At 33.3% G+C, this 25,749-nt stretch overlaps 1 protein-coding gene across 1 annotated transcript in view; it reads left to right on the plus strand.

Annotated features, from left to right (window-relative positions):
• The window catches only part of LRP1B (LDL receptor related protein 1B), a 1,542,074-nt gene that overhangs the window by 961,338 nt on the left and 554,987 nt on the right, over positions 1 to 25,749 (plus strand). Inside the window, exons 21-22 of the mRNA XM_081143443.1 lie at positions 3,968 to 4,150; positions 22,326 to 22,526. Of these exons, the coding sequence (XP_080999569.1) occupies positions 3,968 to 4,150; positions 22,326 to 22,526 (384 nt within the window). The remainder of the gene's footprint in view (positions 1 to 3,967; positions 4,151 to 22,325; positions 22,527 to 25,749) is intronic.

Here is a 25,749-nt window from a genome sequence, read left to right on the forward strand (position 1 = left end):
TCAGGGAAATATCACATTTTAAATTTATAAGATATATGTTTATTTACAATAAGAAAACAAATGAGTTGTTTCACCTATGAATCACAAACAGATAAACCAAACAATACCAAACAAAGCCAATAAAATACAAATGGAATTTTAAAGTAATCTCAGACAATAGCAGCATATTCTCTCCCTTCACAGATTCTGTTGTGTGACCACAGCTTAGTTTCTGCTGTAAATAACACTGAGCTAAAAAAACTAGTACTCTAGATATATAGTTGCCATACTGCTGAATCAGGCTAAGCAGCCCTTTCTCCAAAGCAACAATTTATCTTTTGCAGGTCTGTGTGTGTGTGTGTGTGTGTGTGTGTGTGTGTGTGTGTGTGTGTAGTGTGAGTGTGTGTGTGTGTGTGAGAGTGTGTGTGTGTGTAGTGTGTGTGTGTGTGTGTGTGTGTGTGTGTGTGTGTGTGTGAGTGAAGAGTTTATTGAGGAAGACACAAGGTCAAGCTTCCCAACAACAAAAGAATGACAAGCATTCTCAGGCTAAATGTTGCAAGCTTCTTTTTGAATCAGATGAATCTATTTGGATTTCTGAGTTTACATAATCTTCTTCTTAAGAATTCCCCATTATATCATTGAGTTAATGGTTGAAAAACATGATTTAAAAGAACTAGAGCTTTGAAACCAAATCCAAAATATGTTTAAAAGAGTCAAAACTTTGCTCTTACAATGCTTAGCTGAACTTGGAATTTCTTCCATTATTATTGTCATTTTTAAGGTAACATTGTTCCAAGAGAAAAAGATGGGTAGAGGAATAGAAATGGGTGTAAAATTTGGTATGTGCTATTTAATTTTATTTAAGGTAATAAAGTGTTTCCTAAATTAGATAATTTTAAATGTACAATATGTTGTTTCTTTTCAAAACTTCCTTGCATATCACTGTTCCATTTATTTACTTAGCCCCCTGACCATTTCCAGAAATAATTCAAGCTATAGCCTGGAAATATTAGAGGTTATAAAGAGGAAAGATTAAACAAAGGCAGAATAAGGGTGAGTAATATAAATAACTTGGAGGGTGAGATTGGCCCAAACAAATAGGTATCATGAAAAATGATCCATAAATTGGGCTTTAAGTTCTGAGAAGCATTGCAAAGCAAGAAACATGGTGAGTTTGAGGATTATTCACAAATATCCATAAAATAGTCATAAAGAAGAAAAAACTAAATTTTACAAGAGAGTAAAATTAGTATCCATTCTGAAGGAAGAGCGAACTCAAAATGTTCCACAGCTTTCTGGAAGTCTTTAGGAAACAGAAGAAACAGTAGCGAGCAGCGGCCCTGCGGCCAGGAGGAAACAGGCCGGGGAAGGCCCGGGAAGGAGCAGGAGCTGTGCCTGCGACTCAGCCCAGGCCGTTCACGCAGCAGCAGGCCAGCCCAGGAAGCTTCTTACTTCTCAGTGAACCAGAAAATCTAGATTTTTAAAGAAAACTTTCCATTTTTAAAAAGTCAGTAGTGTATTTGCCAAATTAAATATACTGAGGGACAGATTCAATGTATAAGCTGCCAGTCTTCACTCTTAGGGTAGAAAAATCAATAAGCCATACTTCCCTTTATTTATTATATAATCACAGAGTGACAATGACCCAAAATACAACTTGTATATGTTATTGGTTGAGCTCATATTACAGGTTATAAAATTCAGCGGAGCTAAGATTTGTTTGTTGTTTTGTTTCTAAGGAAGGTTAAGTGGTAGGAAAAAGAACCTAAGACCCTTCCCGGCTGCGTGGAAGGTCGCTTGGCTTCACCGTTGAATTTCTGAGAGGGCTGAATGGGCCCCGAAACTCCATCTGATTTTTCTGTTGCTTTCTCCTCAACACTGAAATCACGGGATTTTCAAGTTATCTTTAAACAGATACTAGGCTTGAAGACTTCACAAAATATTTTTAATTATTCAATGTTTGTCAGTTACAGTTTATGTTCTATATTATTTTGTGTTAGTTTCAGGTGTACACCCTAGTACCTAGACAGTCATATACTTTACAAAGTGTTCCCCCAATATTTTCAGTACCCACCTGGCACCATACATAGTCATCACGGTATTAGTGATAAATTTCCTCCGCTGTACTTTATGTCCCCGTGATTATTTTGTAACATTGAACCCACCCCAACGTTCTTTGCCACCGTAGTGGTTAAGCCGTCTGTTGACTAGGACACTCTGCCTGTACTAAGAGTGGGGAGGAGTGTGTATTTCCTACCCACCTTCCAAATGCAGAGACTCTACCATCTTTTTATCGATTGCGTGCACGCACTTGTTTGGGTTAATGATGAAGACTATGTACCCAAAGTCGGAATGATCTGCATAAGGAGGGAAGTAGAAAAGAAAAGGCTGGTTTTGCAGGGCACTGCCTGGCCAGCCCAAACCCGGCGCCTTCTCTGGGAATTGAGTGAGATTGTAGTTAAGTCTTCTTAACAGGCCTAAAGTATGCAAATCAGCCCCTTAAGTTTTCTGTGGATTTCAACTCCTATTTCCTATTTGCTTTTTCTTGCTTTGTTTTTTTCTTTTCATTTTGGGTATTGGTTATTTCATCATTACTGCTCTAGGAATGTTTGGAAGTAGAGTCAAGAGTCAAGGCAATTTTGAGCACCTTTATGATATCGTATTGCCAGACATATTATAGTTTGTGAATGTCTTTAAGAAATATCAGGAACTGAACTATTTATATCAACAAAAATAACAGCTCGACAAAAATTTTTATTTCTAATAATGATTTACAGATATGCAGTTTATTTCTCACAACTCTGCAGACTCTCCACTTTCCAGGTGAACAAATAAAGGTTTTAAGAGATTAAGCAGCTGCCTTGGTGATATAATGGCAATTATTAGCTTTGACCCTAAATGATTCTAATCTTGATTCATAACCACATATTCCCTAGCAAATCAGCCCATTAACGGGTAACTCACATGAACCTTTTTCAAATTTATCACAATGATATAGAATAATTGCTGTTATAGATGTGTAGACTACTTGCTGGATTAGCTATATGAGGCAATAAATTTGTTACATTAAAACTTTGGTATAGAAAAAAATATATACTAAAACCTTTATTTTACAACAAAATTTAGAGATACTGGTTACTCTAATAATATTAGATATTAATAAAAATTTAATATAGTGCTGATTACAGGCAAATTATTTGGTAGTGCTATGAACCATCTACATCCCCAACATTTTTATTTCCTTATTGTTACTTACACTTACCTGGACATTTTAACCTATATTTTTAGTTATCAGGTTTTGAGAAATAGAGTTATCTGGGTATTGTATAAATTATTAACTGATAAGGTGACTTTGAATGGATAGTGCCTCATTAAATTTTTATGTGTCTGCTGTGATTCTAGGTTTAAAATCTTAAATCCTAAGAATTTGTGTTTATTATGGGGTCTTTTGTTTGTTTGTTTTTCAAATTTTTGTATGTTACTCTTCAAAGATTTCCTTAGCCTGAGAGTACTTAGTAGTTACTTAGTTAACCCATACGAGTTCAAAAGAAATTATGTAGAGAAGTGTCAAAGATCAACAAAAGTCAACACTTAGAGTAGAATGTAAAACCTATTTTACGTGTCCAAGTGAAAACCCTTCAAAGATCTCATTTTTAAGACACTAATTAAAATCACAACAGAACATCCACACATTATCTTACTTTCTCTAAAGCTTGCTCCTAAAGTATGTGACACTTTTAGGAATTCTGTGAGAGATAAACATCATTTTCTCTAATTATTAATGTTTCTCAAATAAATTTGAAAATACCAGAGTCTATAGCTACTAGACAACTGTTTAACAAAAATAAAATGTAAAATATAAAAAGTGAATGTATATTCTCTCTACCATCATAATAATGTATAAAGAAAGAAAAATATTATCAAGTAAAATGATAATTTCTCTCCTGTCTTCTCCCCTCTACCTCTCTCTCTCTCATTTCTATTTAAGAGATTCACTCCCCTGCTGGTTGTAACAGGAATGAATTTCAGTGCCATCCTGATGGAAATTGTATTCCCGACCTGTGGCGTTGTGATGGGGAGAAAGATTGTGAAGATGGTAGTGATGAAAAAGGCTGCAATGGCACCTTACGGCTGTGCGATCACAGAACCAAGTTTTCCTGCCGGAGAACAGGTGAGCAGAACACTGGGGCCAGCATCTGCCTTGGGCTTCTTGGATGGAGAATCCTTTCAGTCCATCTCAGCCCACTTCTCACTGGTGTAAAAAGTTTTCTTGTGTTTCACATTCTATGTGTCACAGTAACAATAGCTTACATTTTTTGAGTCTGTCACAGTTCTAAGAATGTTCTCTGCATGAACTTATTTCATCAGGCCATGAGAAAACTGAGGCCCAAAAAAGTTTTTAGTTTGCTCAAGTTGAAAAAGTCAAGAGAAGTTTTCACTCACGTGTCCACAGAACCATCAGGGCAGAGCTGAGACTTCAAGCTGTGTGGATTCAGAGTCTAGAATTCAGAGTTCAATAGGGGACCCACAGCGAAACCCACAGGCAGACTTCCTCTTTTTGTAAATCAACTCTTACCATAAAATGGAATGAAGATGGAGAGAAAGGAAAGATAAAATTATACACATTTATTTTCAACTAGTTTTCTAAATATTATTGTGCTGTTGTTGGATTCCATTAGAATGGAGGTGATGACTGTCTTTCAAACCTTTGATTTGTTCTGAAAGAGTTGCTAAGGCTTTTATTTATTTCTTTCATGAAGGTATTCTCTTATTATGATTTTTCCATTTTGTTTTCTTACAACAGTAGGTTTCGCAGGACATGATAAACTAACTCAGTTCTCTCTGTATACTAGATGATGAGTTGAAGACCAGAGAAAAGTAATTTAAAATTAACTGTTGTGGTATAATTAGTGAAATAGTTAATATCATCCAAATAGCCCATGGAAAGAATTTTCTATAGATTTCAAGATATGTTTGTGAGTTATCTCTGAAATCTCTTTTTAATGTGAAATTGCTTTGGAGTTGCTTAAATATGAGCTCTTAGTGATTTATTTTGCTCTCCATTAAGAATTTGAAGCAAAAGGTGAGACAGAAGTTTTCACAACTGTGATTAAACAAACACTCTGGAAACCCATGGTTCATGGGCACTCAAAGCTATAAAAATGAATCATGTTTCTTTTCTTAAGCACATCTTCTGGTTACAATTAAGCATTTGAATAAGAAATAAATGACTAATATAAGCTAACATGGACATAGATAAATAAATATTTCTGAGGCCCATCCTTAGTGAGGAAATTGTGTTTCCAAAATGAATATTTTTCCTCTGCTGTTTTTCACAATTATATGACTCTTTTAAATTGTTAAATAAAGAGTCTTAATTTGGGTGTTATTGCTTAGAAGAATTTTACTTTAAATTTAGAAATTATCTTTTTGGAACCTACATTAATTGAGAATTAATAGATGAATAACTTGTTAAGTGAATGAATTGTTGACTGAACAAATAAGTTTTTAATTAATAGGCTAATTCTAATGCCAAAAAGCCAATTATCTGACTCAGGTTAACATTATTCTAAGCATACATAGTGCATACTTTTCCACATGTTGCTTTTGTTACTTACTTGATTGGGCTAATATTGCAGTATATCAGATAAAAGTCTTTAACAATATAGGAATAAGGAATTCACAGGACTTTACTAAAGAAAAAGATAAACTGACGTGGAAGATACTAAGCTAAAACTAACTGAATGGGCTATCAAGATTTAGAAAATTTAGAGGCAAAACATAAAATCAGGCAGAAATTTCTTCATGAGGAAAGAAATTATAAATAACTTCATAACAAAGTATTAAAAGTTGTATATTAATAAAATTGGTTTGACCATTCTATGACAGACAATATGCAAAGAAAACATATAAATAATAAATAAGAGTTAAAATAAGAGTTAAATAAAGTTAATATAAAATTTCAAGTGTTTGGCTCTGCTGGCATGGCTCAGCAGTTGAGCTTCAACCTAGGATCCAGGAGATCGCAGTTGGATTCCCGGGCAGGGCACATGCCCAGGTTGTGGGCTCGATCCCCAGCGTGGGGTGTGCAGGAAGCAGCTGATCAATGACTCTCTCATCATTGATGTTTCTAACTCTCCCTTCCTCTCTTTTCCTTTCTCTGAAATCAATAAAAATATATTTTAAAAAAAGAATTCAGAAATACCATTCTTTAGATTGGAAAATGAAAAACATTGGATATTATATAGCAATGGAAAGGTTATGGGGTAAGTAATTCCATAGCTGTTGATAGGAAAGTATATTTGAGCGATCCTACCCATGTCTAGGAATTAATTTAAAGGAAAGCAGCTGTGTATAAAAATATATGCACAAAGGTTTTCAATACAGCATTTTTTAATAACATAGAACTAGAAATAATGTACTGCCCATCTATAGGGGAATTTACTCAATAATTACAGTTCATTCATACAGTGAACTACTTTAATGTCATTAAGAAGATTTAAGAAAAAAATTCATATGAAGATGGAATTTTAAGTTCATACTTTGAATCCTGTCTCCACTGCTAAAAACACATACAGGTGATAATGATAAAATATAACAGGAAAAAAATGAGAGATACATAACGTTATTAACAAAAATATATCTGTGATTAACAGATATAAAACAGAATACCAAATGGTGAGCTAGGTTGAAGCTGGATGCTTATTTGGGTTGGATATGGAGGCCAGTAAGATGAACAGGTGCTCAGATCTGTGAGTTAATGGGAAATAAAGCTGCTCCAGGGGACTGAAGCCAGACTCATTGCTGGAAATCAGAAACCAGAATAAGACTCTTTTGCCTTGAAAGGGAAATAAAACAAAACAAAACAAAAAATATCACTGTTGTTGCTGCTCAGTTGTGTACCTGGAAAGATAGGAAACATAGACCAAACCTCTGGCTGGTTTAGAGACTAAATCTGATTTAAATATATAATATATAATATATCATATTGGGATGGAATTCCACAGGAAAACAAGTATAAGATTTATTTCTGAAACATGAGTGCTGACAGCAACGAGGGTACTGGAGAGGAAGCCACAATACCTATATGTAGAGGCGAGTAAACACACCAAGTCAGAAAGAAAATTGAAAACTCCTATCCAAGATAAGATTGAAAGCCAAATTCTAAAATACATGAAGAAAACTAATGCCCCTAATAGAACCAGCCATCAAAATCAATCATTCAAAAATGCATTTACTCAAAATTAAATAAAAATGAGATTCAAGTCTTTAAAAAAAAGTTGAAAGTACGTTTGGGATCCTCAAAGAGAAAGTTATAGAAAATAATGTCACTAAAATGAGCAAGAAGATAGATACACAGATAGGTGATTAGATGATAGATGATGATAGATGATAGATAGATGATATAGATGATAGATGATAGATATAGATAGATGATAGATTGATAGATGATAGATGATAGATGATAGATGATAGATAGATAGATGATAGATGATAGATAGATGATAGATGATAGATAGATAGATATAGATAGATAGATAGATAGATAGATAGATAGATAGATAGATAGATAGATGATAGATAGATAGATGATAGATAGATAGATAGAGATATAGGAGATGAAGAGCAGGATAATTGTGACAGGAAAAGGTGGAGAACAATACATATTAGATTTGAGAATGAAATATATCAACATGAAATTTTAAATAAATGCTAGGCTGGACTCAGAGAAATTGATTTATAAACTAATAATATTTAGTTCATCCAGAAAGGATCACAGGAAAGAAATAAAAATATAGAAAGAGAGGTCAAGATGCATGGTTAGAAGTTTACAACATATTTTTTAAAAATTCCTTGAGAGAATATAGATACTAACAGAAAAAAACAAATAAATACAAACAGAATGATAACTAAGGTTTTCCTAAGTTGAAGAATTTGCTTCCTCGCAAAGTTGTACATTCAGACTTGAACTTCTATAAGTCATTCTGAAATTGCAGAACGTCAGATATTGAAACTACCATAGAGAAAATCAGAGGAAGGAGGCATTGAGAAGTACCAAAAGATAATAGATTATAAGAAGCTAAGGCAAAAACACTTTCAGTTTATTATTCTATACCCTGCTAAAATATTATTCCAGACAATTTACTCATACAGAATATAAGGCATTTTTCCACATGAAGACTTACTAAGAAAAATGTTAAAGCAATAAGAAAGTAGGATTTCATGAGAGAGATATGTTTAGGGACCAGAATAAGACATTGAAAAATCCCACAAATTTTAATGATAAAAATCCAATCTTTAATAAAGATTTTTTTAGTCTTAAATATTTTACATTAAATAACATTATCAAATTTTATGCAGCAAAAATTACAGAAACTATGTTGAGAAAGCATTATTAGGAGCAAGAAATTTTATCTACTTATTTTAGCCCGTGAAAAATTAAGTGGAATAAAAATAAAAAAGGCTGTACAAGATTTAAATAATTAATGTTTAAATCAAACTAATAAAGATATAACTTTATTCTTAGAAGGTTAAATTCTTCTTTTGTAAGGCTCATGAAATATTTTTTTAAAAAAGCATTTATTTTCACAATCAACTTTAATAAATTTCAAGAAGCAGAAATCAGACCGACAAAACTCCTTGATCACAGTACAATAAATCTAGTAATTATGAGGAGCAAACCACTCTTCTCCTTGAAACTTTAACAATGGAATAAAACACTCTTTATGTTGATCCTAGGAGTATGCCATCTTCATTTAGAAGGTCTAAAACAAAAATAATAATAATATTAAAAATGCTTTGTTCAAAATTTTATTTAATTAAAAATTTACAAAACTTTAAGAGATTTAAATAAACATTTACATGATTTTTATGCTTGTAGAATTTATATTTCTAGAATCACTAATGGTTAAAAATCTCTAAAAACTATTGAGAAGCCTATATTTCTACTAAGAAATTTTGTTCTTTAAATTAAAATAAATTATTTAACAGGATAAAACAAAGATAATATTCATCATTTTTTTTCTTATGCTTTACTACATTTCTCAACTCTTCTGCAGTTAGATTGATGCCAAGTGACTAGTTCTAGCCCATAGGCTGTTAGTAGAAGTGACTATATCACTTTCAGGACAATTCAACTAAGCTATAGTGAACATTCTTCTGTTTTTTTAAACTATGGGTCTAGAGGACATATGTACAAGGTAAAAGAAGGCTGCCTGACTCTATAAAATTTTATGTGAATTGGCAATGAACCTTAATTGAGATAGGCCACCAGATTTCAAGGTTTGTTACTGTAGCATAGCTTATCCTAATACATGCAACATTTAACTCAAGAAGTTAGAAAATAACAAAACAAATCAAAGGAAAACAAAAACATAGATTTAATGTTTGAAGTTAGAAGAAAAAAGAAAGAAAAATCACATAATTTGAAAGTTCCAGAACTAGATTTTTGAAAGAATAACTAAAATTGCTAATACATCAACTGACTTAATAAAGAAGGAAAAAAAAAGACAAAAAAAACATTGAAAGCACAATATATAAAATGAGAATGGAAAAATAATCACAGATACTGAAGGAATTATAAAAAACTATCCAGCATCACAGAAATGAACTTAAAAACCTGTATTAATAAAGCCATGTACTTAAAAATACAAATTTTCAAAATTAACTCTGGAAGGAAAAAATATTCAATTTATTTTATAAAAATAGAAAAACTTGATTAAAATCTATCCCCTCTCCCATTCACCAAAAAGTTTCAAGTCCAGCTGAAAAATTCTACCAATTATTTAGGAACATTTTTATAGTGCAATTTTGCCTCCCCCAGAGCATTTGAAAGGAATAAAAGCTTTGAAGTCATTCTTTAAAAAAATACTTGTTTCACATCCCAAAATTTAGTACCTCCCGGGCACATAAAGATCACAGACCATCTCTTTTATGACTATTGTACCATCATTCTAGATAAACCATGAACAAATCCAACAATATATTAAAATAATAATACACCATGAAAAAGCACCCTCTTTAAAAGCAAGAACAGCCCTAGCCGGTTTGGCTCAGGGGTTAGAGCATCGGCCTGTGGACTGAAGGGTCTGGGGTTTGATTCCTTCTAAGGGCACGTACCTCGGTTGCAGGCTAGATCCCCATCCCTGGTCGGGGTGCATTTTGGAGGGGGCCATTCGATGTGTTTCTCTCACAGTGATGTTTTTCTCTATCTCTCTCTCTCCCTCCCACTCTCTCTGAAAAGCAATGAAAAAAATATCATCCAGAGAAGATTTAAAAAAAACAAGAACAGTCAAGACCGGAGAACAACAATGTAGAACATTAGAGACAGCTAATACAGAATAAACTGGGAGAAATATCTGAAACACAGTGCAAGAAAATTAAGTGCTCTAATACATAATATTTCTTCCGTATCACTGTTTCAAAGACCAACAACCCATAAAAAAGTGGGCAGAAGTCATAGAAAAAGAAATATAAGAAGCTTTTAGACATATAAAAAGACAATCAACCCCACCCCTAAGATAAAGTTAAAACTATAGTGAGACTCTATTTTTCTGCAAACATGTATGGTATATTCATAAAAAGAATATCCTACAATAATTTTAAAGAATGAAAATCACTACAAATATTCTGACATGAACATTCTTTGTGATTAAGTGTTGAGTGAAAAGTGAAGGAACACAATAGTCAGTATAGTGTGTAATGTTTGTTTAAATAAAAATAAAGTATATTATTTTCTACAGTAAAAAATATTTCTAGAAGGAATTACAATAAATTGTTGTCAATGTCCATCTCTGAAGAGAGGAAAAGGGTGACTGGAGAAAAAGGGGGTGAAGGTCATACTTGTACCGTCTCCTCTTGTGATTGGCTTTCTTTCCAACGGTAGTGATAGGTTGGCGCTGACCCCATGTACCTTTCACTCTGGATTCCATTGGAAAAAGCAATATCTATTTTTAAGTCAGGTTCCAGGGTAGGGTTAAGGGTTCAGGATGAGAGGATCTTTAGCAAAAGAATGTAGCAAACCTAACTGACACACCTGGGGATTTAATTCTGACAGTGGTTTTGTAAACATCATGTTCCGTTCTGATCCTCTGTGTAATGAAAATCGACTGTGAGTTTCTGTGAATGGCAAAGTATGATTCTTTTCTATGTTTAGATTTTGTTTTTCCTTTCATTATTATATCGGTAAATACAAAGTGAAATGGTGAACTTAATCATTGTTAAAAATCAATCTGGATAATTAGAACTAAAAATTTCCTGCAATGGAATAGTAATTTTGTTAGAATTATATGATGAATTGTGTATGAAGAATTTCTAAACACAGCACTATTTTTTTTCTTCCTGTAACCAACCCCATGGAGTACTTTTATTTATTTCTGACAAAAATAATATGGTGAGCTCTCCATTTCCAATGTGCTGTAAAATGAATAGAATGCTTTGCGTATTGCTTCTTGTGAGCCTTGTGTATTTTTCTTTAGATTCTTCCCAGTGGCAGTTTTAAACCCTCTGCCACCCGCTTCCTCGTCTCTCCCTTCAGTCCTGTTTCTAAAGAATAGTCCCTCTATAATGCCCAGCAAGGCTCTTCTAGGGATATTGATCCTGCAGGGGCCTCTGCTTCCTAGGGGGCCTTAGTCACTTCTCTTGTTTATGTCTTCAGTTTCCTTCTCTACGCTAATTTTTCTTCTGCTCCATAAAAATACCTGGTACAATTACTGCAAAAACGTCTGAATTTTATTAGCTTTCCCTGTCTTCCTTCTTCCCCTCATTAATCATCTTGTATAGTGTACGGAGAAGCTTTCTCTCTCACTCGCTCCCTCACTGTAATCTAACACCCATTCCCTACCTTTCATGGTCAACAGGGATGGTATCTCAGTCCATACTTTGGTCATTTTTGTGTCCTGCTCTACCATTCAGTAATTACATGAGTTCAAATAAATTATTGAACCTCTTTAAGTTTCAATGTCTTCATCAGTGAATTACAGGTGATAATAACCAATAAAATGAATAAAAATGCCTAGAACCCAGTACAAGCTTAATAAATGATACCCTGGATGATGAATAACACACTCTGATTTCTTTCTCTGGAACAAATGTCCTCTCCTTGAAACCTTTTCTTATATATTTTTTCTATTTTTATTTTTTAAGATTTTTTTATTGATTTTTAGGGAGAGAGGAAGGGAGAGGGGAGAGAGAGAAATAATGATATGAGAGCGAATCATGGATAGGCTGCTTCCTGCATGTCCCCTCCTGGGGACCGAGCCTACAACCTGGGCATGGGCCCTGACTGGGAATTGAACGGGCCACCTATGGTCACATGGGATGACACCCAATCAACTGAGCCACACCTGCCAGGGCTTTTTTCCCTTTGTAATGAGAAATAATTTTGAGGGTTTGACTGATGTATATTCTGAAATGATTACAAAAAGTTTAGTTACCACCTATCATCTCATACAGATAAAATTTAAAAAATATATCTCCTTGTGATGGGAACTCTTAGCATCTACTCTCTTAACATTTCTATACATCCTACAGCAGTTTAACTATGCTGGTCATGAGGATCTTATTATAACTGGAAGTTCATACATTTTGGCCACTTTCCTCCGATTCCCCTACTTCCTATCTCTCACAAACCTGATCTCTTTTTCTATTAAGTTTGGTGGGATTTTTAAAACATTCCATATTTAAGTGAGATCTTTCAGTATTTTATTTTTCTCTGTCTGAAGTCACTTAGCACAATGCCTTCCAAGTTCATCTATGTTGTTGCAAATAGTAGGATTTCCTCATTTTTTATGTCTAGGTAATATACATATATATATTATATATATCCCATATTTTTTTGTTTAGCCATTGATAGACACTTAGGTTGTTTCCATGCTGCTATGAATATAGGGTTGCAGATATCTTTTTGAGTTAATGTTTTCATTTTCTTTAGATATATTTCCAGAAATGGAATCGCTGGATCATATGACAGTTCTATTTTTAATTTTTTGAGGAACCTCCATTCTGTTTTCCATGGTGACTGTACCAAATTTACAGTCCCACCAACAATGCACAAGGGTTCCCGTTTCTCCCACCCATGCCAGCATTAGTTATCTCTTAGCTGTTTGGTGATGGCCATTCTAACTGATGTCATATGATATCTCATTGTTGTTTTAATTTATATCCCTAATGACTAGTAATGCTGGGCATCTTTAATTTAGCTGTTGGCCATCATCTTTGGAAAAACCTGTTCAGATCCTTTGTCATCCTTTTTAGTTTTTGTTTTTTTGAGTTGTGTGAGTTCTTCATATATTTTGGATGTTAACCCCTTATCAAATAATCAAATACATGGTTTGCAAATATTTCTTTTTCACCCCATAATTTATGTTTTTACTTTGTTGATGATTTCTTTTGCTTTGCAAAACCTTTTTCATTTGATGTAGTCTAACTTGTTTATTGTTTATTTTGTTGATTATGCTTTGGGTGTGATTTCCAAAAAAGTCATTATTAAGACCCATGCCAAGGAGCTTTTTTCCCTGTGTTTTCTCCTTGGAGTTTTATGGTTACAGGTCTTATATTTGTGTCTTTAATACATATTGAATTGTGTGTTTTTGTATTTGTTTGTCTGTTTTTATTAATGGTGTAAGATAAGAGTCAAGTTTCATTATTTTTACATGTAGATATTAAATTTTCACAGCACCATTTATTGGAGAATGAATGTCTTTTTTTTTTCCATTGAGTATTCTTTGTGCTTTAGCCAACTCTTAGTTGACCACATAAGCTTGGATTTATTTCAGGCTTCTCAGTTCTGTTCCATTGGTCTAGTGACCTATTTTTATGCCCGTATTGTATTGGTGTAACTACTACAGTTTTTTCATATAGCTTTATCAGGAAGTGTAGTACCTTATGCTTTGTTCTTCTTTCTCAGCATTTCTTGGGCTACTCGTATTCCTTTGGGGTTCCATATACATTTTAGGAGTGTGGGTTTTTTCTATTTCTGTAAAATATGCTATCGAAATCTTCTTAGGATTTGCACTGAATCTACAAATGGCTTTCGGCAGTATTGGCACTTTAACAATATCAATTTTTCTACTCCATGAACATGGATTTTCTATTTCATTTGTGTCTTCTTTGATTTCTATGATCAATGTTTGGTAGTTTTCAGAGTAGAGATCTTTCACCTCCTTGATTAAATTTATTCCTATGTATTTTATTGGTTTTGATGTTATTGTAAATGGGAACAATTTATCTCTTTTTCAGGAAAGTTATTGTTTAGTGCAGAAACCTTTTCTTGTTATGAAGTCTCACGTTGGATTGTTCTCTTTGCCTACTTACCATTTAGATTTTTTTTTTTTAATTTTGTGTTTCTTTTCTGTTTTTTCTCTGCCTCTGCCTTTTATTTTATTTAAAAATATTTGTTGAACACATAATATGTGTCAGGCATTGCATAGATTTTCTCTTAATTTTTTTGTTCTGCTCTTTCTCAAGGTGTCCATAACAATCTTTTCTCTTCCCAAAGTTTCAATTATCACCTCCAGGTAAATATGTCCCAAATTTCTGTCCTTGAAAATTGCCTCATATTTCAAACCTTTTTTTTTTTTTTTCAATGCTATGACAAATATTATTCTTTCTCTCCAAAGCCAGAAATTCTCCCTCATTTCATATTTCTTTCAGAAACATGTTGATCCCCTACACAAATGGATTTAAAGCAGAAAGCACCTTTTGACACCCCTAACTTGTAATCATTTTCCAAGTTCTACTAATGCTACCTCTTCAGTTTATCTAACATCACTCATTTCATTCTTTCTACTCACATATCATAGCCTAAGTTTAAGCCTGCATTATTTCTCACTCAAACCATTGTGTGTCCTACTGTTCTCCCTTGGCAATTATTACCTTCAATCCATTCTACAGACAACTTTGGTTTCCTTTTACTTCATAAGCTGCAACTTGAATGCGTACCTTCTCAAAATCTTTCAATGATTATCAGTTGCCCATAAAATTTAAAAGCACTTCTTGCATTAGCAATCAACATTTTATAAACTGTGCCCCCAAACTGCCGCCTTATTGCTTCTGGAACAAGTACAACTCTTTCCCATCTTTACACATTTACATAGGAGTTGCTTTTATGTATGGGTTAGATTCAGCAAATAATGCTAAAACTGTAGATATTCAAATTTACTGTTGAAAACCAGCCATAGTGTTCAGTCTACAGGGTTTTGTGTATATAGTTCTGATAAAAATTTGTACTTACAACTACATCATTAAGAAAATAGTGTTTAGCATCAAATAAAGAATATATATACAAAATAGAATTTTATAGTGGATTCGCTCAGAAATGGAAGAGAAACAGATTCAGGAAGAATGGATTTCCTTCCACCATTGATGCCCTGACACATTTCCATTTAGTAGCAGGAGTAATTACAGGCTATTAAGTTGTCATTTTTCTTTCTCTTTCTGACTTGCTTTTTCCCCTAGAAGGTATACATTTGAAGATTAAAACAATACACATAAGACAGCTGTTTATACATAATCTTTTTTTCTTGTGCTCACATGTGATATTTACAACCACCTTTTATTTATTTTTATTTTTTTGATTAACTTATTTTTTAACTTTCTTTATCTTTATTGTTGAAAATATTACAGATGTCCCCTTTTTACCCCCGTTGATCCCCTCCACCCCTCATCCACCCACCCCCAGGCCTTCCCCAGACCAGTGTCTGTGTCCATGGACTGTGCATGTAAACATATAAATTCTTGGATTAATCTCTTTCTGCCCACTCTCCCCTCCCCACCTTCCCTCTGAAATCCCTGTCTGTTCCATGCTTCTGTGTCTCTGGATCCATTTTGTTCATCAGTTTATTTTGTTGATTATATTCCTCATATAACTGAGATCATGTGGTACTTGTCTTTCTCTGACTGTATAACCACCTTTTAAAACCCCTTTCCAAATAACATCTTAGTAAGTCTTATCTCAGCCTTCCAATCATGAATACTTTCTACGTCTGTGAAATTCCATAGCACCCAGTGATGAGGACTTTATTGTCTTTTATATGGTCAATAGTAGAATGTTTGTCACTACTAGACCAACTGTTCCACTGGGTCAGGAATTTGTTTTCCATTCTACATTCTTCAGCAACTAGGCAAGCACATAATACTAAATAAATATTTATTGAACTGAATTGAAGCCAAACATTATTAAATAAATATATATGTGGCATTAAAGTTTAGTAGTATAAAAATTAAAAGCTTGCAAGTCAAAGACCAGTATTTTAAAACACATTATAAATATATTACTGAGTAAATCCATTAGGATTTTCTCAAAGATTCATTTCTCTTTATAACCGTATTCTTAATATTAACTGCTAGTCATATCCCAGAAGAGAAATTATCCTGCTATAGCATACATTGTCTTCTAAGATAAATCAAGTCAAGCAATTTACAAAATTATAACCCTAATTTTTTAAAAAAACATACAGTTTAATAGAGAAAAGAGAAATCACTGAAGAGAGCATATAAATTTATTTTTGAAAAGCAACACATTTTCTAGGGATAACTAGAAACTAATTTTCCTATGGTTGTTGACTTTGTGGTGGCTTTTTATCTAAACTATATTTTAAGGTAACACAAATCAAAACAGCCCTTACGCTGTTTTGTGTGTGTGTGTACATGCATTTGTACTGGCTGTCATGAAACCAACATGCTTATTTTTGCTGTTTCTGTTTGTTTCTGCTGCTGCCACTTGGTCGTTCTGATTTTCTTTGCTCAAAGGACAGTCTACATTTTCCCATAAGGGTCCCACACATAGTTATCGAGTTGAAACATCATTGTAAATAAATCAGAAAATATTACATAGAGCTCAACTTGATAATAAACACATTATTTTCAGCATGTAATGTATTTTTAAAGAAAAATTAAAGACAAAGTAATTTACTTGGTTATTTGAACTTCTTTGTGCACATTTAAAATATTCATTTTAAATTTTTTGGTTTTTAAAGATAGGATATTTGCAATTTCTAGAACACATTGTAATATTATTAATCTTTATTTTGTTTTAATAACAATAATTTGACATGTCTCAAGTTTTTTATATATAGAAAAGGAATCTTAAACAAGAAAATCTATAATAATTCTTCTTTCAAGATGTTATGACTGGAGACTTGATTACATAAGGAATTGTCTTGATATGAATCAAGTAAAGATCAACATTCTTTAAGTATATATACTTAGGTCATTTTCTTTGGGGTTTTACCCAATTAATGGTCATGAATTAGAAATGTAATTAAACTTATTATACCTTGTGTAACCTCTTATCTTCATTTTTACGAAAATTAAAACCTAACAAAAAAGAAAGAGAGAAGCAACTAAACTTCAAACAAACCCTAAAAAAAAAATCATTGGGAGGAAGGAGCTATTTAAACTTGGAAATTTTATCTAAACTGTATATTAATATTTATTCATCTCTCTGGTAATATAATCTGCGCTAAAGTTATTAGTCATTTGAATGGATTTTTCTTTACCTTTTCCAGGCAGCATTTAGTTGAGGGATGGCAAATGGGTGTTTTTGCTTTCTGACCTTAAAAGATTGATACTGATTTATGGATGAGTTTATTGAAACAATTCTAAGGCCATTCTGAAGTCAGTGGTTAAGAATGTCATGATGGATTACAGGTGTCTGGGGGGAAACCAAGGAGTTGTTTTTTGGTTTACCAAACTAAGAATGAAAATTACTGTATTATTCTTGAACTCTCCCTTCACTCTGTTATACTTGCAGATGGCCCCATGCAATTTAATGGTGTTATATTTTAGACTGTAATTATATATTAAGCATTGATCTTCTCTAACTAGATTATAAATTCCTTGGTGACAGGAACTTGAGGTTATGACTCATATTTCCTAAAGTCCCTAGGAAAGTGAAAGGCACAGAGTAACCTCAATATTGAATTTTCATAATGTATCTATAGAAACCATCAGATTTTATTGCACATGTGCATACATTTTGTCTTCATCATTTTAAAAATGAGATAGTATATTTGGGGATAACTTATGTTGAAATATGGTAGAAGGAAAATAAAATAGCACAAAAGGATTCAATGAAAAATCTCTCTCTCTCCTATTCCAGGTTCCCAGTATCTCAAGTCTTCCTAAGGAGACTTTAAATTATTTTCTTGTGTAGCCCTCCTTGAAGGATTCATATATTGAGAAGCTTATCCATGTATTGATATTGACATTTGAATGAAAGTATAGTCATAAATACTGGTAAACAGACAAATCTCTTTTAACATATAAGAAAGCCTACCATATACTCAGTTTTTTGGCTTTTCTTATTTAGATATTTTGGAGACTGTATATTAATTTATGGAGAATCATCTCATCCTTTTTCACTCAAGCATATAATTTCAATGTATGGATGCATTGTAATTGATGTTACCACTCTTGCAAATTATAATTTAAGTTGTTACTGATCTTTTACTAATATATACAAAGCAATAACACATACCTTATATATGCATCCTTACAAGTTTGAGCAAATACATTAATAAAAATTTCTAATATTAGAATTAATGTGGTGAAGAGTTGATGCATTTTTCTTTGCTAGATTTCATAACAATGCCTACAGAGAGATTATCCCAATTTTCAGCCCTCTCAACATTGGGGCTGTTGCTTACACCCTTGTCAAATCTATATAAATCGAAGCCATTATTGATTTATTTTGAACCTTGTACTTGTATTGGGTTATTGAACTTTATCTTATTGATTGGTAAGAGCCCATTTATTTTAAATAAATATTCCCTTTTGCTAAATAATTTTGTTCTGGTGTATCGATTACCTATGGATTTTATTGTTTCAGTGTGAAATCAAAAATATTAACAAAATCAAGCTTATCAATTTGTTCTTTATGTTTCCTGAGATTGTGTAATGGCCATTTTAAGTTATTGTTTTAGTATCTATTTTATTCTAGAACATTTTTGTGTTTATCATAATTAATTAATTTATTTTATTTTATATTTTATTTTATTTTATTATTTTTGTTTGTTTGTTTAAAATATTACAGATGTCCCTTTTTCTCCCCAATGACCGGTTCCACCTGTCCCATCCCCCTCCCCAGTCCCTCTCCCCATCATTGTCCGTGTCCTCTAGTTGTGCATATATGCATATAAATTCTTGGGTTACTCTCTCCCCCTCCACCCACCCTTCCTCCTCCATCCCTCTGACATTCGTCAGTCTGATCCATGCTTCCATGTCATTGAATCTATTCTGTTCATCAGTTTATTAAGTTCTTTATGTTTGTCTTTCTCTGCCTGGCTTATTTCACTTAGCATAATATTCTCCAGGTCCATCCATACTGTCCCAGAGGGTACAAGATCCTTCTTCTTTACAGCTGCGTAGTATTCCATGGTGTAAATGTCCTGCAGCTTTTCTATCCACTCATCTACTGATAGGCACTTGGGCTGTTTCTAGATCTTAGCTATTGTAAACTGTGCTGCTATGAACATAGGGGTGCATATATTCTTTCTGATCCATGTTTCAGGATTCTTAGGATATATTCCTAGAAGTGGGATCACTGGGTCAAAAGGCAGCTCCATTTTTAATTTTTTGAGGAACCTCCATACTGCTTTCCATAGTGGCTGCACCAGTCTGCATTCCCACCAGCAGTGCACTAGGGTTCCTCTTTCTCCACACCCTCGCCAGCACATGCTGTTTGTTGGTTTGTTGATGGAGCCATTCTGACAGGTGTGACGTGATACCTCATTGTGGTTTTAATTTGCATCTCTCTGATGATTAGCGACGTCGAGCATTTTCTCATGTGTCTCTTGGCCATCCGTATGTCCTCTTTGGAGAAGTGTCTATTCAGGTCCTTTGCCCATTTCTTAATTGGGTTGTTTGTCTTCCTCTTGCTGAGTGCTATGAGTTCTTTGTACACTTTGGAAATTAGCCCCTTATCAGATACATCTTTGGCAAATATGTTTTCCCAGACCATGGGGTTCCTTTTGTATTTTGAGGCTTTCTTTTGCCGTGCAGAAGCTTTTTAGTTTGATATAGTCCCATATGTTTATTTTTTCTTTTGTTTCTCTTGCCCTAGGCGATGTATCAGTGAAAATACCTCTTTAATCTCTCTAAAATTTATTTTGCTGTAAGAATCAAGTGAAGAATCAGCTTTACTTTTTCCCTCCAGGCAGCTAATCAGTGATTCTAATGTTATTAATTTTGCAATTAATTTTTCCTATTATTTTGAATTACATTTATATATATATTAAAACCACATACATAAATGAGGATGTTTGATGCCTCTATGCTTTTTATTTATTGATATGCTTATTAATAATCTGTCATAAAATATTTAACTACTGCTTCTTTAAAATACTTCTAAATATTTGGCATATACAGTTCCTATTCATCAATCTTTTGCATTTTTAAAGATATTTTCAGTTTTATTTTCTTAAGTTTATTATAAGCGTATAGGATTATAATAATATTTTTACTATAATATTTGGTATTTTATTAATTTGAAAAAAATAATAGTTTACAGTGTTAAAACTTCTTCAAAACCAAACATATATATATGTATAATGTTTTTATTGATTTCAGAGAGAGGAAGGGAGAGAGAGAGAGAGAGAGAGAGAGAGAAACATCAATGATGAGAGAACATGATTGATAGGCTGCCTCTTGCACGCCCTCTACTGGGCATCGAGTCCACAACCTGGGCATGTGTCCTGACTGAGAATCGAACTGTGGCCTCCAGGTTCATGGGTCAACACTCAACCATTGATCCACACAGGGTGGACAAAACTATATTTTTATTCAACACTTCCTTTGGGTTTCTTTGTAGGCATTTAAATTTTTTTATATAAATTCTATACAATTCTTCTTTATTTTAACCCAAAGTATTTTGTTTTATACTAGATTTTTTAAATTGCTTGTTTCTTTTACTATGTTCACTTTGTATATATGAAATTTATTGATCTTTGTATAATTTTTGAAACTAGCTATCTGTTTTTGGAATTCTTAGCTTCTTCTAGTCCTTATTTAGTTTTTATTGATTTTATAATGTTATGATTATATTAACTATATGTAATGATACTCTTCTAACTTTACTTCTTTCTATTTCCTAATTGCATTAGATCATATTTCCAGAATGATAGAAAATAATAATATTAGTAGTAGTATTTATGATGTTGAGGCAAAAGTATATAATGTTTCTACATTTATATCAAATTTATTATTTGTGAAGTATCCATCAATTCTTATTTTAAGAATGTTACAATTAATGTTGAATATTATCAAATTTATATTAATTATAAAACTGATCATTTGTGGTTTTTCTTACTTGACTTATAATAGTATAGAAAATTATTAATATATTTCTATAAATGAAACATCTTTTCACCTGTATTTTACTTAAAATTTAGCCTCTAATATTGAAGAAGACATTTATAGATGATGACTGTGAACATATATACATTCTAATATTTTCCTTTTGTTTTGTTTGCCCCAGTCATTTTATGGAGATACTGACATATATTCAGTCATTAACTAGTACATTAAGTAGTACATTAACTAGTCATTAACTAGTACATTAACTAGTACATTAAGGTACATTTTTTATTTCCATAACACCTTAACAGTGCATAATCCAGAAAAATAATGAATTAGAAGAAAAATGCAAACAATATGAAAATGAGGAATAATTTGCAGTGAAAAAAAAAAGGTTTACTTAGGCAATGACCATTGCTTTCTGGGCATTCACTTTGTTACTTTGAAACAAGCTGGCTAAATAGTAATCTTTTTTCTCTCTCTCAAAGTCAATAAAGTAATACCTATTTCTATAAATCTGGTCTGTATATACCTTAGCTCCAAGATATTTAATAACATTTTATAGTGTTTTATGAATGGGCATGTACATAAGTCTGGGTGTGAGGAGCTTAGGAGTTGAGGTTATAAATGTAAATAGAAGGACATCTTCTCCTGCAAAATAAAGTATTTACTTAAATTTAAGATTCCAAAAGGCAGTGATAGCATTTACCTAAATTTAGGGCTCTGAGAGGGACTTATATACGAATATACCTTTAAAGTTTGTTTTTTAAAGTACTGTAATTAAACTTTCAATTAGTCACAGAATTATTTAAATAAGGTAAATCAATAACTTGAAACTAAATAAAATATCAAGGCTTTAACCCTAAGAGCCCCTTTAATTACCAGGACGAAAACCGTATAAATGTCAAGAAAATAAACTGTCAAACTATCAGCAAAGAGATGTCTTGTTAATGGCAAGCAGTTCTGCTTCTCACAGAAGACAATTATGACCACTCATTATTACAGTGATTTAATTACAAAAATTAAACGCATGCTGTTTCTATTTCCTTAAGGGAGGTGCATCAACAAAGCGTGGGTATGTGATGGAGACATTGACTGCGAAGATCAGTCCGATGAAGATGACTGTGACAGCTTCCTGTGTGGACCCCCCAAGTACCCTTGTGCCAATGACACTTCAGTCTGCCTGCAGCCAGAGAAGCTCTGCAATGGGAGGAGGGACTGTCCGGATGGGTCCGACGAAGGCGATCTCTGTGGTATTGCACTTCTCACTGCATTTGCTTCTCTGAAAACTGGAACATTTTAGTTCACTTGCTGATAGTTATTATAGTAGCATTTGTTCTTTCCACTCATTCCTTTTAAATAAAAACTTGAGCACTGAACCCTATCTATATTTTTGATGTCCTGTAAGTCTATAACATTTTAAAAATATATGATTAGAAATTTCTGAAAATAAAGCAGACGAGTCCAGCCTGTATCCACCTCAGTGGACAGTTGTAAAGCTATGCTCAGCATTTAGATCCCTGATGGTCAATGCTGTTGCCACAGTTGAGCTGATTATTTCTTGTCAGCCAGTCACTCAGAACAGAAGACCCTGTGTGTTACTGACCTGTGGAAGGGAGGTTACTATCACCCAGCGGATTCTGTTATGCCTCCTGATCATTACAGTAGAAACATATTTAGAAAGAGGAAAGGAAGAGACTGGATAATAAGACCAACTGGATATTACGTTTCTATATTTTTTCTCATACAATAACTTTCTTTAGTGTGCTTTAATTAGTTAAAATGGTTATTTCTATTTGGTACCTTTTGAGCTTTAAAATTACTTTTGACTAACCATCTCCTTATGCCAACCAACACATATAAAGAAGATTACATTTTCTTCTCCGTGGGGCCATCAGAGATTTAGCAAGGAGATCTTTATAATCTGTTTTTTAGATAATACTGAAGGTGACATCAATAGAATAATGAGGAAGAGTTTATGGAATGGTAGTAATAATAATGGGATAACTTGAGGCTGTGAGAAAATGGCTTTAGGAAAGGATGGAGCTACTAGATTGAACGTAGGAAAGGCAACTACATTTAAAACTAAAGTTATCATGTCTTGATCCAAATTGAGCATTAATAGTGCAATGAGTATTACAAAAGAATACTGTTATTCTTTTTTTTAAATTTATGTAATAAAATATCTTTCCTCCAAAAAGTTTGTGATTCTATAAAATCACCTTGAAGCAGCCAATGCAGCAATCCCAGCCGGTGATGCTAAAATTTAAACAAGAAGATTCAGACTCCCTCTGCAAAAATCTGAATTAAACAACAAAATACTAATCAAAGGTGACAGATTAGTTTATCTGCATTCACTCCTTTCTCTCCCAGCTTGCTCTCCCTGATGGAGCAGTTTGGTGGATGGGAATATCTCTTGCATTACAATATATGAGGATTGCTCACGATGCTTGTAAGAGCAATTCTGAATGAAGGAAACTATCAATACTCTTAAAATTAAAAGTGTATAATTATAGAAAAAGTCTAGACTTTGACAAGTTTAAATTATGTTTCAATTATTTCAATTAAGTAACCTAGGCAGGTGGCTTAATTTTTTTTTGAAATGTCAGTTTCCTCATACTAAAAATGGAGATGATGATCGCTATCAGGAAATCATGGTAATAATACCTGAGGCACTAGAAATGTTGAAAGAAATTAGAGTTTTTTTATGCTTTGGTTAAGTGAAGTAAGAGGGGATAGATTTTATTCAGTAACAGCTTTTGCAGTTGTGAACAATGGCCAGTGTGAACTGAAACTAACCTCACCAAAACAAAAGACTTAGAAACTTCTAAAGGAAAAGACATCCAGGGGTATTAACAGGGTTTTGGCTCACTTGACTTGGCCACCTGGCTTTATTAATTGGTGCTAATCCCAGAGAAGAAACTAGCTTCTGAAGTCTTTATGGTTGGGGACAGTTAGAGCAAGGCTGGGAGCAAGAGTGAGGTGGTTCTCTCTTTGAGTGTTGGCACTTGACAGAGACTACTCTCGCCTTTGAGAAGACAGTTCTGAGTGATAGAAGATTTACACATAAAAAGGTGCAGAGAAAGAAAGTGTTTTATAATTGCAAGCTTTCTAAAGTAACCCCTCTAAGAGGGGGTTCAGGGACCTGTCTGCTTATCACTAGGTTTGGGCTGGAACAAGCAGTGAATTCCCGTGGCAGGGTCCAGCTTTCTCAGGCAGGCACTTTAAGGGGGGCTGGGGTCATTTTAGGGGTGCTGCCTTGAGCTGTTAGAAACTGCTAGTGTTTGTTGATGCCTCTTATTGGGTGGGGCAGGGCAGGCAGGAGGGAAGAATGGAATTATTTGTGCTTAGAATTTACAATTTTTGAAGGCCGAGGTGGGGGACCAATTGACAAGAGGGCTTGGAGGAGCCTGACTAGAATTTAGGGAATAGAAGACTCTTGTTAGGTAATAAAAATTTTAAAAAGAAGTTGTGAGATTCAGTGACAGGTATAGGGTTAAGGAAGAATTGACAAGGGACTAGCCATGCACATATTGGCATGAAATTTACGTATTTAGTTCCGGATTTCAGTGTGAATTTTGTTTATCCTAAATCTACGACTTAATTCCTCAGATACTGTCAGGAAGAGACATGTCAGTACTGAGAGTACAGTCATATTTGAAGTAAGCTAAAAACATTGTAACTTTTTTTTCCCCACCTGCTGGGCATGATGACATTTCTTTGCTGCAATTCTCTTGAAAAAGAAGTCGGTTGAACAAAAAGGGGGCAAATGCTTTGAAATGACTTCTGTTTGGAAATGATTATGATTATGGGTGAGCAAACATATTTGGAGGAACTAAGAAATGAATCTATTTTTTCCTAAAATAATACCAAACTTGAATTGAATTCTTAGAGAAAATAGTTATCATTTCCTTTTCTTATTACTGTAACTTCTTATATGGTGACAAATAATATAAAGAAAAGTTGACCCACATGGAAATTTTAAAAGTGTAGAAAATATTATTTAAAACCTTACATTTTGGCCCAATTTTTGAACTGGATAAATTTCCATGGACAGCAGGAAATATTTGAGGCATATAAATATATATATATATATATATATATATATATATATATATATATATACAGTAACTTGCAAGTTATTGAACAACATTCTTCTTTAGCTTGTCTCAAAAAACAACTTCTAATTAAACAGGCTTTGAAAACTACTCAAAAACATTTTAAAACAAAAAAAGACAAAGTTTCTGTTGCCCTTATTACTATTTATTTAATAATGCATTGTAATGGGAAATATATTTTTGCAAGTAATGTGCTTGCAGTAACAGTTAGTTGCTATTATTTTCAAAGGATAAGTACACCATCTTGAAATTTCCCCATTGGACAAGTAGTTCCCCAATCTGGGGGCAGTTGTATGCATGCCTTTGGACAATTTTGTTAATTTTTTTTAATTCAACCAAGAATTTTAACTGCTTCCTC

This window comes from Miniopterus schreibersii, assembly GCF_964146895.1.
Source record: "Miniopterus schreibersii genome assembly, chromosome: 7".
NCBI classification, from domain to species: Eukaryota; Metazoa; Chordata; class Mammalia; order Chiroptera; family Miniopteridae; genus Miniopterus; species Miniopterus schreibersii.